Here is a 16,472-nt window from a genome sequence, read left to right as displayed (position 1 = left end):
AAATATTAATGTTTATTGCATGTAACATTATTATACTTAAAATCTTTTTTCTTGAAATATTAATGTTTATTGCATGTAACATTATTATACTTAAAATCTTTTTTCTTGAAATATTAATGTTTATTGCATGTAACATTATTATACTTAAAATAGTTTTTCTTAAAATATTAATGTTTATTGCATGTAACATTATTATACTTAAAATCTTTTTTCTTGAAATATTAATGTTTATTGCATGTAACATTATTATAATTAAAATCTTTTTTCTTGAAATACTAAAAAAATACTCTTAAAAAAGAAACAACAAAAAAACTTAAACAGAATTATCCTGAGACCAAGCAATTCTACTCATCCACTCCAAAGGCTTTGAAAACGGTTGTACTAAAATGTTCATAGCAGCACTATTTACAATGGCCAAGGGTTGAAAAAACCCAATGTCCATCAACGATGAATGGATAATAAGATGTGGTATATCCATATAGTGGGATATTATTCAGTAATAAAAGGAATGAAGTGCTGTAACATGTTACAGTGCGGATAAATCTTGAGAACAGGGACTGGCGGAGGGGCATAGACCAATCTGGGTGTGCTGCACTCTGATTTGTTGGGACGTATGACACATCATCATTGTCCAAACCTATAAAGGACTTAAACATAAAATGGGGAACCATAAAAATCTTAAAGGAATCCGCAGGCAATGAAATATCAGACATTGACACACATAAACTAATTACTAAAATTCTGCAGCACATAAAATATATATATAAATAGTTATAATTTTGATTCAGTTACACCGGATGGCTATTGTGTTCCCTGTTGTCATTTTTTTTTTTTAAATCTGACATTCTAAGGAAAAAGGTCAGTGCCTCTAACTAAATAGTCAGGTAATGCATGTTTTAAAAATTCTTGTGGCACACTGGCTGAAAATCGCTGGTTTAAACCATGACGTTTTGAGAAAATTTGCTCTTCACCAAAAGTTAACCAACATGCAGCCCTCCTCATCCTCCTCTCCTTCCCCAATAACCGCTGGCCCCCAGGGCCCTGCATAGCTTCCCTCGTGTGCCTCTTGGCCCCCACTTCTCTCCCTTCCTGTCTTTTTTAAATTTTTTTTAAAAAATTTTTCTTTTAATTGTATTTTCTCTCTAAGACCTGCCTTAAGTGCAATTTCCTTTCGGGGAAGGGAAGTCAGAGAAATCTGTGTGATCCTGTGTCCTTCCTGAGCTCCAGGAGCCCCCTCAGAGCCAGGGATCATGGGAAGAAACCACATCAGAGATGCCGATATCACCAGGTGTGTGCAGCACTGCCCACCTGTTGGAGGTGCTGCTCCCATGACCAGGGGCAGGTGAGACACGAGGGCAGAGCAGGGCAGCTGGCTTGGGCCTGCTGCACCAACAGGCTGCCACCTCCACCTGGAAGGCATACCTTTGTCCAGCACAGGGCCAAAGATGGCCAGGCTGTTGTTGATGGTGGTGCAGTTCCACCTGCGGCCGCGGAACTGGTGCTGGCACTCCTCGATGCTGATCCTGACGCCCTCTGCCACGCTGGGCATGATCTCCACGTAGTTCCGACAGAAGCGCAGCTGTTTGGGTACTAGGCCTGGGATGCTGGCACAAAGGATGGGCTGTGTGCCCAGGGACGAGTACTGGGGCCCGACAGCCAGGGACCTGGGGGAGAAGGGCAAAGAGGCCGGGTGAGTGGGAGAGCTGCCCTGGCAGCCTTTGAAACAGGAGCAGAAGCTGGGTCTGCCCTGGAGGGAGTGTGAACGTCCTTTTCTTTGGGGCACTTGTGCATTCCAGGGTGAGATGTGCTTCCACCCTGGAGGTAGCTTGTCCTTACGCCATGCCTGAGATTTAGCACGAAACCTCAAGATGTGCCTGTGGAGTGGTGGGGAGTAAATCAAGGAGGGATGGAGGCCACTTGCTGCCTAGAGGAGGGGCTGCTGGTCTGGGGCAGGAGTGAGGGTAAGGTGGGCACAGCAGTGGCTGAACCACAGCTCCCCCCGCCCCCCACCCCCGGGCCAGCCCCACAGAAGTAAAAACGTATGTCCCAAGGAAGATGTGCTCAAGAATATTCACAGGGCTGTGAGCGTGCACGCAGACAGGAAGCACTGCGAGTGCAGCAGGGAGGTGTGGATACAAGACAGAGCTTCTGCAGGGGAATCCGCTGGGAGACAGAGGAGTGAGAGCAGCAGAGAGGCCTGACAGATGCCTGAGTTCCATTTCTCTAAGACAAAAGCTGACCACACATGGATGGGAACAAAAACCAGAGAGGTGATTTCCACATGCACACCGGGGCGGGGGGTGGGGGGCAGGATGGGCCTGACTGGGGCAAAGAGAAGGTTTCTCAGGCTGCAGAATGGTCCCCTCTACCCACAGGCACCTGACTTTTAATGAAGTAAAATGACATAAAAAGAGAGAAAACTTTGTTTCTCAGTCACACCAGCCACATGTGGCCCAAGGCTACCATGGTGGAGGGTTACCTATGGGACATTTCAGAGCCTGTGGAGAGTTCCACTGGACCACAGGGGACGAGGGTGACAGAGTGCTCTGTGTTGATGGGGGAGTTGACTACACATGTGTTTGTGTGTCAGACTGATCGAATCATTTTCATTTTACTGTACATAATTGTACCTTGGTTTAAAAAAATGACCAGGTCCTCTTGGCAGGAGGAGTGAGAGTTTATTTAATCTGGCAGGTGATACACAGTCCTGCCACCTGTGGACTTATCGTTTCCATAGTGGGTACTCCACCATCCTGCCGCCATGAACATGTCCATCTCCACAGTGGTTCCTGTGGTCCTGCCATCTGTGTACGCATCCATTTCAGTAGTGGGTGCCCACTGTCCTGCCACCTGTGGGTATGTCCATCTCTGCAGCGGGTGCCCTATGGTCCTGCTGCTCATGGACGTGTTCATCTCTGCGGTGGTTGGTGGCACTTATAGGCAGAGCTCTGCATCTCAGTACCTCCTTCATGCTTGTGAATGGTGCCAGGCTGTGCAATCTTCTCTTCCATCAGCTGCCGATATCACTGAGGGTCTGCAGGGTCTCTGGGAAAGGGCTGTGGAGATCTTCAGGTTGGTGGGGGAGGCCCCAGATCCAGGAGCACTGCTGGGTGGGAGATTCTAGGGGACCAACAACCATGGCTTCTGAATGCACCGTCATCATCAAAGATCGGCTGTCTCTTAGCATAGAGGTACCCATGCTCACTCAGGCCATGGGCTGTGCATGCTCTGTCCTCTTTCTCCTCAGGGAGCCCAGTCCCTCCTTATTCTGGACCGTGTGGTGCAGGGTGTCCCAGGCCCAGGTCCAGAGCAGCCCCTGGGTCCTTGCTTATCTGGGAGCTTGCTAACTGGGCTCCAGGTGGGAAGGCCTGTTTCTCCTTCCTTGTTTGGTGCGACTGAGGAAATGGCAGCTTTATTAATGCCTCAGCCAGAACTCGTAGGGCTTCTTCTTATTCAGTACCTCCTCTCCCCTGGGAGGGCTGAGCCCCGAGAAGATGGGACAAGGCTTCTGTGTCCCTCATACCCACATTATGATACTTGTATTTGGTGAGTCCTACTCTAAGTAACTCAGTTCCATCTAGCTCTGATGAGAGCAATCGAGGACAGAAACAAACCTGCTCTCTGAAGTAGGAAGCGGACCCTATCATGTTTCCCACTCCAGTCTCCAAAATCTTCAAAGCCTTCTCCTTGCCTGAGGCACAAAGCCCGTGCCCTTGAGCTCCTGAGTGCCTGCCACCTGATTGGCTCAGAGAACATTTCCTCATTGCCCAGTCCTGCTAGGGTCTGGATTTCTCCAGCTCCTTCCTCTCACACCATGGGCCCTGCACTCCGGCCACACCAGCCTCCCTACACACTCCTTCTGTTTCCTGCACAGAGTTTTCTCCCACTCATCCAGACTGCCACACAGAACACCCTCTCTCCCCTGCAGACCCCTGCTCCTTGCCCCTCGGCAGGCAGCATGTATACAATTCCATCTTATTTACTTCACCAGCTGCAGATGGAGGCTGGAGAAAGGGCAACTTCTTGGAAGTCCTGAATGCAGGGTTTCACATGTATGACATCCTCTCATCCCATGCCCTCCTGCCCAAACCCCTCAACAGCCTGTGTGTTCCCACCATTCCTGGGCACTCTCCCTTCCTCCAGATCATGTGCATTTCTCAGGGGTCAAACCTGTCTTCTTCAAGAGTGCCAACCCACCCTGCAGTCAGATGTCCTAATGAAGCCGAGCTTCCTTCCCATCGGTGCCGGCCCCCGTGTCCCTGAACCTGGGAGTGGTCTGGCACTTCCAAACCAGACTTCTAGTCCCTTGCTTGTCCCCGCCCTGATATTCCAGAGCACTCCCCATCCTGCCCATTATTTGCTCGAAAGCCACAGACCAGCCATGACTTCGTGCCAGACACCACAGGCCTCCCCTCATCTCCATCTGAGTCCGTTTCCCTGGTGTGGTGTGCAACGGTGGGGCTGGCTCATTCATTCACTCGTTGTGAGCCCCAGTGAATGTCGAGCACTGGGCTGGGCCTGACTCTCAACTGCCTCATAGTCCCAGAACCCCAAAGTTTCCAGAAAGGCCAGCCCTCTGCTCTCACTTTACTGTTTGGTCTTCTCTTGGAAGCATCCTGTAACCTGCTCCTGGCTCTCCTACCCCCTTGCCCTGCATGGATGGGCTGTCTCCACTATTCCTCCGAGACCCCTGTGTCAACCTGGTACTTGGCTTCCTGATGGATAAGCAAGGATCAAGTGGACAGATGGCAGGATGCACTGAGGTCAGCTGTCTCTGCCCTCGGAAGCAATCAGTTGGTTAGGGTAAGGCCTCCGGGCTGAGAAGTGGGCCTGGCCTGGCTCCAGGACAGGGCAGGGATGGGTGGACAAGAGAAGGCAGTGGTGGGAGACAGTCTGTAGCTAACCTGCACACCCTCTGCCTCTCTTGGCCACTTGGAAACAGAGAACCATAAAGAGAATGTGCAGTGCCCAGAGCCCTGGTTCTCCTCGCAACCTCCACTTCCTGTCCAGTCCACTCAGTCAGTTTTTATGACACCCACCTACCAGATGCCTTGTCCCGGCCCCAGGGACTGCGCAGCCTGTGTAGACTCTGTGTGTGAATGACTCTTCCTGCCCCAGACTGAGGTTTGCGTCTGTTTCTGAAGCTTGGTGTCCCCACTTCTGACCCCACCTGGTAAGAAGCAGGTGCTGGGGGCTCCACACCAAGGACTAGGGACCAAAATCCTCTTTGTGGCACATCCACCAGGCTGCATGCCCACCCTCACTGGGCACTAGTGGGATTGACCTGAAACCACAGCACCAGGGGTGGGGGTGACACCCTCTGCAGTGATGGCGAGATGCAGGTGTAGAGGCCCCGGGAACCGTGTGGCTGGCTGATTGTCCATCAGGAAGCCAGGTGGGGAGAGGAGCCACGGTGGCTCTGGCTTCTTCAGCAGCTTCCACAGGCCTCCTGTCGGGGAGCCCATCTCTCACTAGAAGGAATATTCATGTCGATGTTGACTTAGGGCAGCCGTGGGCAAACTACGGCCCGCGGGCTGGATCAGGCCCGTTTGAAATGAATAAAACTAAAAAAAAAAAGACTGTACCCTTTTATGTAATGATGTTTACTTTGAATTTATATTAGTTCACACAAACACTCCATCCATGCTTTTGTTCCGGCCCTCCGGTCCAGTTTAAGAACCCATTGTGGCCCTCGAGTCAAAAAGTTTGCCCACCCCTGACTTAGAGTCTCAGACAGAAAGACAAGATGACTCCATCTCTCTGTCTTTGCCAGTCTCAAGGTGCTGGCCCCTGCCAGATGTGAGGCCAGGATGTATTCTGTGTGGGGGTACAGGAGGGGCAAGGCACTCACCCCAGAACCCTACAGCTCCCACACCTCCCACAGAGCCTGTACCACCTCGGCCCTTCCCATCTTCCTTCTTGCCTGCAAGCCAAGGCCAGGGCAGAAAGATTGGACCCACCCTGCTTCCTTCACACCCCAGGACTCTGCTCTAGGGGAAGCAGAGAGGGTCTCTCAAGTTAATAGCCTCTCCCCAGTTCATTTCTGGGGGTGCTAAATCAGCTCCCACCTGCCTCCTCCGGGCTCTCCTCTGGGCAGGCCCAGGCTCGTCACCTCCCTGAGTGAGGCCAGGATGCCAATGGCCGCCAGCCCAGATGCCGCTCCAGCTGCTCCAGCCTCCACCAACCCCAGCAGGATCCCTCTCCCACCCCTTTAATTTCTTGAATTACTTCCAGGAAGGTTTCTTTGCTCAAGAACCAGGTGACTAAGGGAGTCTGGGGGATGCAGACCCTGTCTGAGGAAGCCTGAGAGCAGAGGATAGAGCGTGGGGGGGGGCGGGTTGGGGTGTCCCTTTCTACAAGGGCAGGGGATATTGAGCAGGAGGAGGGCAGGAGCAGGCCAAGAGGGCTAATTGGGCCACCAAATGTTGGCTAGGTCTTAAAGGATAAATTGAACCATTAAAAAATCATATAAAAAATCCAAATACGTTCACTAACCTTATGTGAGCGTATCATTTCACAACATCTACATTATCAAATCTTTGCACTGTACACCTGAACCTCACACAATGCCATGTGTCACCTGAATCTCAATAAAGCTGGGAAAGCATCCACACTGCACACACCCAGGACCCAGATTTCTCACCGAGGAGAAAGTAGATGTCCCTAGGCCCGTGGTTGGCAAACTGCGGCTCTCGAGCCACATGTGGCTCTTTGGCCCCTTGAGTGTGGCTCTTCCTAAGCCTTAGGAGTACCCTAATTAAGTTAATAACAATGTACCTACCTATATAGTTTAAGTTTAAAAAATTTGGCTCTCAAAAGAAATTTCAATCGTTGTACTGTTGATATTCAGCTCTGTTGACTAATGAGTTTTTCGACCACTGCCCTAGGCAATCAATACTTGGAAACCAGTCTATAACTCCCTCTCCCGACACACTTCCAGGCGGAAGTGGGAGGCTCTGGGCTGGGCTGAGGGCTGGATGGGAAGGTGGGGAAGAGCCTCCACCTGCAGCAGTGGCTGATGGGGCTCAGTCTCCTGGGACTACCATGTACTGGCCTCTCCTACGGACTAGAGGCAGCACAGAATGGGATGGGGCAGGAAAAAAACATCCACAGAGACTGGTGACGTCGGCCATGTGTGGCTAGTGGCACTGCACAGGACGGGCTCTCCACCTGACAAACGTGCCCCTTATACAAGATGTGAGCATGAGGGGAAGTGGACACAGCGTGGGAATGGGTGGTAGAATTCATCTTGAATCAAGAGAAGACACAGTTATGAGGAAGCAGCAGACTGACTGCAGCCGCAGTACAAGGCTATGATTCGGGAGCGAGCGTGTCTCTTTGTTGAGCCGACGCCTGGGCTGAGAGTGCCAGTGCATTCTGTACTCTCTGGCCCCACCATCATCTGAGATGAAAGTGTCTGCTTTCTCCTGGTGAATTTGGCTCAGAAACTGCCAACAGTGCTGCAGTTTGCCACCGTGTTCATAGTTGAAGGTGAGCCCAACTGCGGTCCGTGGTGGGTGCAAATAGAGATGCCATCTCCTGTCCCAGGGGCTGGCACTGAGGCTACTCCGAGTGTTTGTGGGGGGTTTCGTGCTGTGGGAAGGCAGGGTGTGGCTCCCCCTGCCTCACCACCCACTGAGCCCAGACTCTACTGTGGCCCCAAGAGCCCCCACCCTGCTGCCCCGACTGTGGTAGACAGCAGATCACAATAGCTGTATCGGCAGGACCTGTGGTGGAGAGTGGATGTCAATCAGGGCCCACCACGAGTTGTTTCACAGCACAACCGCCAGCTGGGGGTGAAGTCAGCGCCCTCTGGAGCTGCTGAGGCTCCGAGATGGAGGGGCCAGAAAGTGGCCCCTAGGACAGTGATGGCGAACCTATGACACGCGTGTCAGAGGTGACACGAGAACTCATTTTTTTGGTTGATTTTTCTTTGTTAAATGGCTTTTAAATATATAAAATAAATATCAAAAATATAAGTCTTTGTTTTACTATGGCTGCAAATATCAAAAAATTTCTATATGTGACACGGCACCAGAGTTAAGTTCGGGTTTTTCAAAATGCTGACACGCCGAGCTCTAAAGGTTCGCCATCACTGCCCGAGGAGCTACAAACCACCAGACCGACAACTGCCAGTACGTGGAGACTGGGTCCCCTCACCACAAGGGCCTGAGTTTGACGGCTAGATGAGGTTGGGAGCATGTTCTTCCCAGACTGGCCACTTTGATTTTGGCGTCATGAGACCCTGAGCAAGAAACCCAGACAAACTACCCAGCTTCTGACCTGAACTAATGAATGGGTGCCGCCTGAAGCACTGAGTCTGGTCACCTGTTACACAGTACAGACTGGTGTACCCTGACTCCTCCTCGCTCACAGGGCGCTTCTCTCTCAGACCTTGAGACAGAACCTCATGGGCTGATAGGCCTTCCATGTGCAGCTTGAGGGTCCATGCCAGTGCCGCTTTCACCAGCCAGTCACCAAGATCTTTAGATAGATAGCTCTTCCAGCTCCTCACCTCAGCCAGCACCACCTCTCCCTGCAGCCCGTTGCCCTTCTCTCTCAGAAGGTGGTTATTGCTTCCTAACAAACCCCTGGCATTGCTTGTGCCTCTGCCTACAGTTAGCCACTGCCCAACCCCTTACTTGGCCCACCTGCCCTGTCACTGTCACCTCAGCCCGGCTCACTATGTGACTCCCTTCAATCTGCACAAACGATGGAGGTGGTTCCCAGGACCCTCTGTACCGGGAGGCCATGGCTCAGAGGAAGACACTGGCCAACAGATAGCTGCCTTCTCACTATGTCCTCATCTGGCAGAGAGAAGGAGTTCCTCTTCTCTAAGGACAGTGATCCTATCTCCTAACATCACATTGGGGGTCAGAGCTTCAACATGTGGATTTGGAGGACATGGACATGTGGTCCAGACAATCAGTATGGTGTACATCATATTAGTAAACAAAACCCACCAGCCATCACTACACTCATGTGGCCCATTTCCATCATGGAACCGTCATCAAGGGGGAACCCGTGTGGTGGCCCCTGCCTGTCCCCTGGCTGGTTGACTTTGCCTGCAGCTAGGGAACCTTTTGTGCTTTGGTTTCCCCATCTGACACACCAGGTGGCTGGGTGAGAGCTGGGTCCTCCCAGGGTGACCCTGACTTGACAGCATGCCCAGCACAGGACCTGTTAGAAACTCAGTTTCCTGAACCTGATGAGTCAGAAACTTGCCCTGGGACAGGGGTTCTGATTCTGGGTAACTGAGGGTGTGTCCAGCTCTGAGTCTGGGGTTGCAACGCCCCCCTGTTGGCAAGGAGACCCCTTGAGAGGCCTCTTCAAGTCCAAACCCTTGGGTCTGGCAGCCAGGGTTTCCCTCTGGTTTCTGCTTCTGGACCCCAAGGCTTCTGAGGATGTCCAATGCCACCTTTGAGAATGTGGGTTCAGTCAGACCCAGGAAGGCAGCATCTGATCCCGGTCAGGAGTGGGACAGGACATGACCCCTTACCCCCTACAGCCCCATCCATCTCCACGAGGCGCCCATTCAGCCCAGTGACCCAGAACCAGAGATGAGCAGGTGACCAGGGCCAGGCCCACGTGTCCCTTCAGAGGCACCAACAGGAGGAGGCGGAGCCAGTGGTGAATGTTCCGAAGCCATGTCATGGGAAGGGCGATGCCTGAGGGGAAGTGACAGCCTGCTCCCCAGCCTGAGGAGACAAACTGGAGTCTCTGTCCAGCAGTAATGAGAGGGGCTCTTGGGAGGGGCCTCAGTCAACCCCGGAGCCCACGCTGAGCTCTCACCTAGAGCCTGGGTGGCAGGTTGATCCTCCAGTCTCCCCTGAGCCCCTTATGCACTGCACAAAAATGCAAATTGGGGTCACTCACAGGAGAAATGACAGTGTCCAGGTGAGCACTGGTGGTAGAACCCTGAAATCTATTACCCCTTTTTTAATCCAGGTCACAGCAAGGTCTTGACCCTACCTCAGGGGTACCATGTATTTCCTCCTCCTCATGGCCTTTGCTACAAAAGGATGTTTCAGCCGATGGCCACTTTGGGGGTTGGCTAGCCCTGCCCTGATGGCCCCTGGGATTGTGGTCCTGGGAACAACAGGGACATGAGGGCCTGCCCATCCTGGGGAGAGGACTGAAGGCCACCTGCCCTCGCTTCATGCATTTCCTCTACCTGCTCCTGCCACGTGATTCACCCTTGCATTTCCCTTCCTCTGCCAACCCTGAGGTGCAGGATGGCATCCCAGGAGGGGCCCACATTAGCAGGATTTTAGCTGCCCAGCTGGACATCACACCCCGATGTCCCACAAGCCTCTCAAAATCAGTGTCCTACACTGAATGCACCCCAGATGCGTCACTCTTCCTCCTCCCGCCCCCCGAGTTCTGAGCCTTTACCCTGGATCCCAGCTCAGGAGAGACCCTCCCTGCAGGAGTGTCCACACAGCAGAAAGGGCCCACAGTCAGACATAGCACATCCACACCACAGACCTGAGTAACTGCTATCACCATCACTCAGAAGGCCCAGAGATTCCAAAAATGCTCAACGGACAAGGCAAGCCTTGAAATGCAGAACACAAACTGCTCCGTGCAGTTTTTACAACCAGGAAAAATGTGTGAGTGAAATGAAAAGAACCCGCAGTATTAAGTCGGTGAGATGGCAAACTTGTCTTTTTTCCAAGGTGGGGGGGTGTCACCTTCAGCCCAGAACACAGCACGTGCAAAGTGGCCCCTAGGCTTGGTTCCACTTGTGACTGGGGCCACGTGAGCCACGGCCGCGCTAGCACTGGTGGTTTTCCTCCCTCCTTCCTCGCTCACTCCTGTTAAAGACGACACTGCAGAGGCCGGGCGCCTTGCCAGACTGTCTTACTTGGAATAGAGGCGGCACTGGCTGTGACATGCAGGAGGGCAGGCTGTCCAGAACCCAGTCTGGCTGATGGCCTTCACCGTGTGGACTTTACCATGATTTTGTGGTGGGGCCAGAGGACAGAAGAGGCTGGGCAGAGGCATAAATTCCCAGTCAAAGAGGCTGGCCCTGTGCACTGTCCAGGCGGATCTGGATGGGCGGCAGGATCTCAGGTGAGCATTTTGCGAGCTCTGTAGGTGGGGCCTCCGCTGGGCCTTCAGGGCAGGATGTGGGCCACGTTCTATCTGAGGCTCCCAGAGGGAGGTGAGCAGTGGGGACGTGGGTCCTTATACCTTGGCGTCCCTAGGGCACATTCAACCCCACATCATTAGGCCACCTCTTCCAGGAAGCACCCTGTGCCCCAGCCCTGCTGTCTGCTTTCTTGTCCCAGTGAGGCTCGCCACCTTTCTGCACGTCCTCCCATGTCTGGGCCATGAGGTGCCTCTCCCAGAGGGCAAAGCCATGCCTTCTCTTGTCCTTTGAGGGCACAGAGCAGGCACAGAGTGGGCACTGAGCTCTGCCTAGGTCCCAGGAGAACAAGGAGGTCCAGTGGCCTCTGCTGTCCACCCTGTGGGGTCTCTGGCAAGAAGGGTCCTGGTTTGTCCAGGGGTCTCCTCCTTGATGACACATGAGGCCTCCAGAGCAGCTGTCCTGTTGGAATTGCTGTCTTCTAAGATCAGAGCCTTTCCACAGGAGGAAGACGGTCCTGTCCTGAGATCTGAGGCCCCAAGTGTGGGCTGGTTGCCCTGAGGGTTGACGGCTGCCTGGCTTGATGGACGGGCTCTGCTCCTCTGGGTGGAACTGTTCAAGAGCCACAGGAACCGAGGCTCCCCCATGGGTGCAGACCTGCCTGAGGGAGAACCTCCAGGTTCTACACACCAAGGGGACCCCAGGGAAGGCAGCATGCCTCCTCTCTCTCTCTCTTCCACTCAGAAGACCCTGCCCTCGGAGCTTGAGCACGTTCTTTTTGGGGAGGGCCAATGGCAGAGGGGTCCCAGGACCCACCCCTCCCTGCCCAGTGCATGACCCTGCCTGTAGCCCTCCCAGCACTCCCGACCCACCAGGCCAGAAAGCATTACTGACACATACTTTGAGCAAGTCCCAGCAGGTGGGCAGAAGCTCGAGTGCCTGCGGCCAAGCATTTGCCCGCTTCCCTGGGCGGCAGCGGCGGCACGTTTTTGTCTGGGAAGGAATGTGGAAGCGCCAAAGCATTAAACACCTCCAGGGTGTCACCTGTGGAGGCTTGGAGGGAGATCGAGGTAGCGCTCCCCAATGAGTCATGGGCACCCGGCCCCAGAATGGGGAACTCAGAGGGTGCTGTAAAAACATTCAGCTATGTCCTCATGGCCCTCAGCTCAGGCCACCTCATATGGCTTGTTTTTCATGGGAAAGATTCTACTGGTTCATTCACTCATTTGTTCATTCAACAAAATCTTACCAGCAATTTCAGGGGTAAAGGGTGCAAAGGGAGGAAGAATGAATCCCCTCATGGGATTTCACAGCGGTGATGCAGGGACAGTCCTGTGACAATTTCACAAAGAGAGGGAGATTGAACTGGGCGCAGGCAGCCCTACTGTGGTCTCTTTCCCCACAACCCGAGACCCAGTCAGCTCATGTCCAACCCAGCGTGGGTGCGCCAGGCAGGCTGTCTCTGCTGTTTGTGCCGGGGCTTCTCTGCAAGATCCGCTCAGTATAGTGCATGTCTGACACCAGCTGTTGAACAAACAAGCTACTCAAACTGCAGACTGCACTGGTGGAGTTTAGGGAAATGACCAGGAGGGCTGTCAGCTGCAGTGGTAAATACCAGGTGTCCATGGGCCCACGTGGCAGCAGGCTGTCCCTTTCCATGCCTCCAGGATGGGCAGCCCACCACCTCCCACGCACCAGCACCGGGATTGCTCTCAGATTCAGGGAGCCTTTCCTACTCGGAGCCAAAACCCACCTCCTGGCCCCCAGCAGCTTCTGGCCCCCACCTCTCAGACCCCACACAGCAGTGTGGGCTCCAAACACTTCTTAGTCCTCCAACCACCCTTAAATAGGGCAAATACAAGGCCTCACATTTGGTTCAAAAATCCAAATGCAGTACTGGGTGGTGAAGCAAAAGGGCGTTTGTCCTTTGGGCTGCCTGCTGCAGGGGACTCCGGACTCCAGGCGGACAGATGCTTTTCAAACTCGCTAGAGAACAGCTTGTATTTTGAGTTTTCTTTTTAAACTCCTAATCCATTATAAAATACCTAAAAATGTGGCAGTGCAGGCACTGCCAGGACCCATGCACATTTTTTTAAAAATATGTTTTTATTGATTTCAGAGAAAGGAAGGGAAAAGGAGAGAGATAGAAATCTCAATGATCATCAGCTGCTTCCTGCATGCCCCCTACTGGGGATTGAGCCTGAAACCTGGGCATGTGCCCTGAGGGGATTCAAACTGTGACCTCCTGGTTCATGGGTGCAGATGTTCAACAACTGAGCCACACTGGCGGCCCCACACATGTATTTTTTAAAAATATTTTTATTGATTTTTAGAGAGAGAGGAAGGGAGAGGAAGAAACATCAATGATGAGAGAGAATCATTGATTGGATGCCTCCTGCATGCCCCCTATTGGGGATCGAGCCCATAACCCAGGCATGTGCCCTTGACCAGAATTGAACCTGGGACCTTTCAGTCCATAGGCTGACGCTCTCTCCATTGAGCCAAACCAGCTAGGGCCCCACCCACGTATTTTTAATTTCTGTTCTTGTTTCTTCATGGACAACCTGTGGACTACACTCTCCGTATAAGCGACCTTTCCAGGGACAAGTGGTTCATCCCGGCCCTGCTTTCTGTCCTGGCCACACCTGCAGGGCAGGACCAGGTACTTCCCATCCTGAGGCTGGAGACTTGCACAGGGTACCCACCATGAAGAGGATAATTTGCAGCCTCTCTGAGACTGCTCCTCCTATATGTATCCATCCTGTTCTCCTGACACAAAGGATTCTAGCAAGTTTATGCAAATAAAACAGAAAACCACTTCATAAAAATTGATAACAAGCCCAGCAAAATGGAGGGCAGCCCATCTGGGAGGAGCTGCCACACCCAGACCCCAGATAGAGGCCTGAGTGTTTGGGTGGCTAAGTCAGAGGGTCAGATGTCAGTGTGTTTGTGAGGGGTCAAGATGAGGGAGAGCAGACTTGGTAGTTGTATGAGCCAGTGTTCTGACCATATAGATTCTATCTGTGGCCATTTCTGACATTGCCCCTCAGGACAAGGATGTCTGTTCGTGGTTCTGTGCAGAACACTGTTCCTAGTGCCCCAGGGTCCTGCAACTCTGGGGGTGTCAGCTGGCGCGGGATTTCTCTAGTTTTATAAGCTAGCTACGACCATCACCAGCCTCGGGGGTGCAGAGACCAACAGAGGTGGGGAGAGAGAGAGAAAGAGAGAGAGAGAGAGAGAGAGAGAGAGAGAGAGAGGATTGGAGAGAGACAGGGGGCAGGGCCACCCTGGGAAGGCACATTGGATGCAGCTCACAGAGGCAGGGCAGGTCCGGAATCTTGCCCACTTGGCCCTGCCTGTCTAAGAAGCTGAGTCTTGCTCAGCCCTTCTCCTCCTCTCCTCCCCCTCCTTCTCCTCCTCTTTGCCCATGCTGTGAGGCTGAGGGTCCTGGGCAATGCCTCTACAACTCTTCTTCACCTGCTCCTGAACGCAACACGCATATTCACCCCATAAACAGTGGGGCCCACTGAGGGAGGCCTGTCTCACCCTCAGAATGAGAGGAGCCTGTGGGGCCAGTATGAGGGAGGGCCACCACAGAGGAGGTTTCAGAAGGTGAGGGCAGGTGATGGCCTTCTTTGGGGGCTAGAAGGAGCAGGAGGGCTGGACACATGCTCTTGGCTGGTGCCTACATGCCCAGGTGTGGCAGGGCCTAGCGGGGTCTGGGGAGGAAGATGAGAGACTGGAGAGGAGGGAGAGGCAGGGAGCACATCCCAGCCTCTGTGCTGGCCGAAGAGTGGGAGCAGGCTGGACTCAGCCTCACTGCACCGCTTAGCTGGGGGGACATCTGCTCCAAGGCATGGCCTCTGTGCCGGGGAGCCTGCAGTCCAGCAGGGGCTAGTGAGGGGCCAGGCAGCTGGAAGGGGGTTCCTACAGGGAATGGGGGGCAGGCTGCCTGTGCAGGTGAAATCAGGGCAGTAGCTCTGAGAAGTAAGGTGTGGGATTGGCCTGGAGGGCAGGAGGGTGAGGATGGAGGCAGCAGATGGTCTCCAGGGCCCTGGCTATGCTACTGGGGGGTGGGAAGTGGAAGGAAGGCGCCCAAAGCACAACAGGGATCACCTTGCCCACGGGAGGGGGGCGCTCTCTACAGAGCTCTGTGTTCCCAGGAGGCCTCCACTTAACTCTGACTCTTTAGGAATGCAGCCTGGTGCGGGGAGGGAGCACTGGCCAAGGGTGTCAGGTGCCCAGACCCCTCCCTTCTCTGGGCTCCCACCTTCACCTGTTACACAGGAGCACATGCTCCTGCAGGGCTCCGCAGCTCTTAGAACCATTTCACCTTAGGACCTTGGGCCTCAGGCATTGAACAACACTCTGAGATGGTCCTGAGGAGCCTGTGCCCTTCAGGTCCCCACAGGCTGCTGCTGCTCCTTTCCCTCCTCCTCTCCCTCCACCCTCCCACCAAGAGCCACACCAACTTCAAAAGCCTAATTACTCCTGACTTGGGCTGTTTCCTGGCTATTTCTCAGGTGAGGAAGTCCCCATCACTTTCACTTTTATATATGAGCTGCTGGGGTGGGGAGAAGGAATGGGATAGTAACTTCCTTTGGGGCAGGAAGGGTGAAACAGAACAGCCAATTAGGGAGGCTGGGCGTGAAGGTGAGAAGTTATAAAGGGAGGGTCCCTCAGGCCCCCTTGTGGGCGGTGGGCAGGAGAAGAGAGGAGCCACCTGTGGGAGCTCAGGACAGGTGGGGCTGAAGATAGAGGCTTTTCCTGCTGTAACCCCCATCTTTCCATGAGCCCTTCTCTGTTCTGCTTGTGTGCCCTGTGGGGAGACAGCACCCCTCCGGTATCCAGCTGGCCTGGGAGCAGAGAGGAGGAGGGGAAATCGGTGGTCCCCAGGAGCCCTGAGGTTGTGTCCACCAGATTCACTTTTTCTCAGGAAATAGAGAATCACTGAGTGTGCAAACAAAGTGGGGTTCCATGACACCCCTACCCTCTGGGGCCACAGGCTGCCCTGCACTCTTGCTTGGATGAGTGCCTAGTGGTAGCTCCTGGGGAGAGGACCCCCTGAGTTGATCTGGAGAAGACCAGGTTAGGGTCCATTTAGACAGAACACACATGGCTCAGGTGAAAGGAGTGACACACGTGTGTTGTGGGGGGCAAGGCTACGGTCCCGCGGGCCCAACAGGACAAAGCTCTCAGTGCGTGAGGCTGGTGACAGGGCCCTTCTTTACGAGAGCTGCGCGAGGGTGAAGGCGCTTCCTCCTGCGCCCAGGAATGCAGCGGCGGTTCTAATTAGAAGCCAGCGAGGGAGCTGGCGGCCGCGGGCCCTCTGGACGCGCTCCCTGGCTTCCCCCACGGCTGGTGGCGCAAGCGTCAGTGT

At 53.7% G+C, this 16,472-nt stretch overlaps 1 protein-coding gene across 1 annotated transcript in view; it reads right to left on the bottom strand.

Annotated features, from left to right (window-relative positions):
• Positions 1-16,472, bottom strand: part of WNT3A (wingless-type MMTV integration site family, member 3A) — a 58,235-nt gene that overhangs the window by 40,330 nt on the left and 1,433 nt on the right. Inside the window, exon 2 of the mRNA XM_014534856.1 lies at positions 1,423-1,664. Within this exon, the coding sequence (XP_014390342.1) occupies positions 1,423-1,664 (242 nt within the window). The remainder of the gene's footprint in view (positions 1-1,422; positions 1,665-16,472) is intronic.

This window comes from Myotis brandtii, unplaced genomic scaffold, assembly GCF_000412655.1.
Source record: "Myotis brandtii unplaced genomic scaffold, ASM41265v1 scaffold100, whole genome shotgun sequence".
Lineage (NCBI taxonomy): Eukaryota > Metazoa > Chordata > Mammalia > Chiroptera > Vespertilionidae > Myotis > Myotis brandtii.
This window is presented reverse-complemented; position numbering and strand designations above follow the sequence as displayed.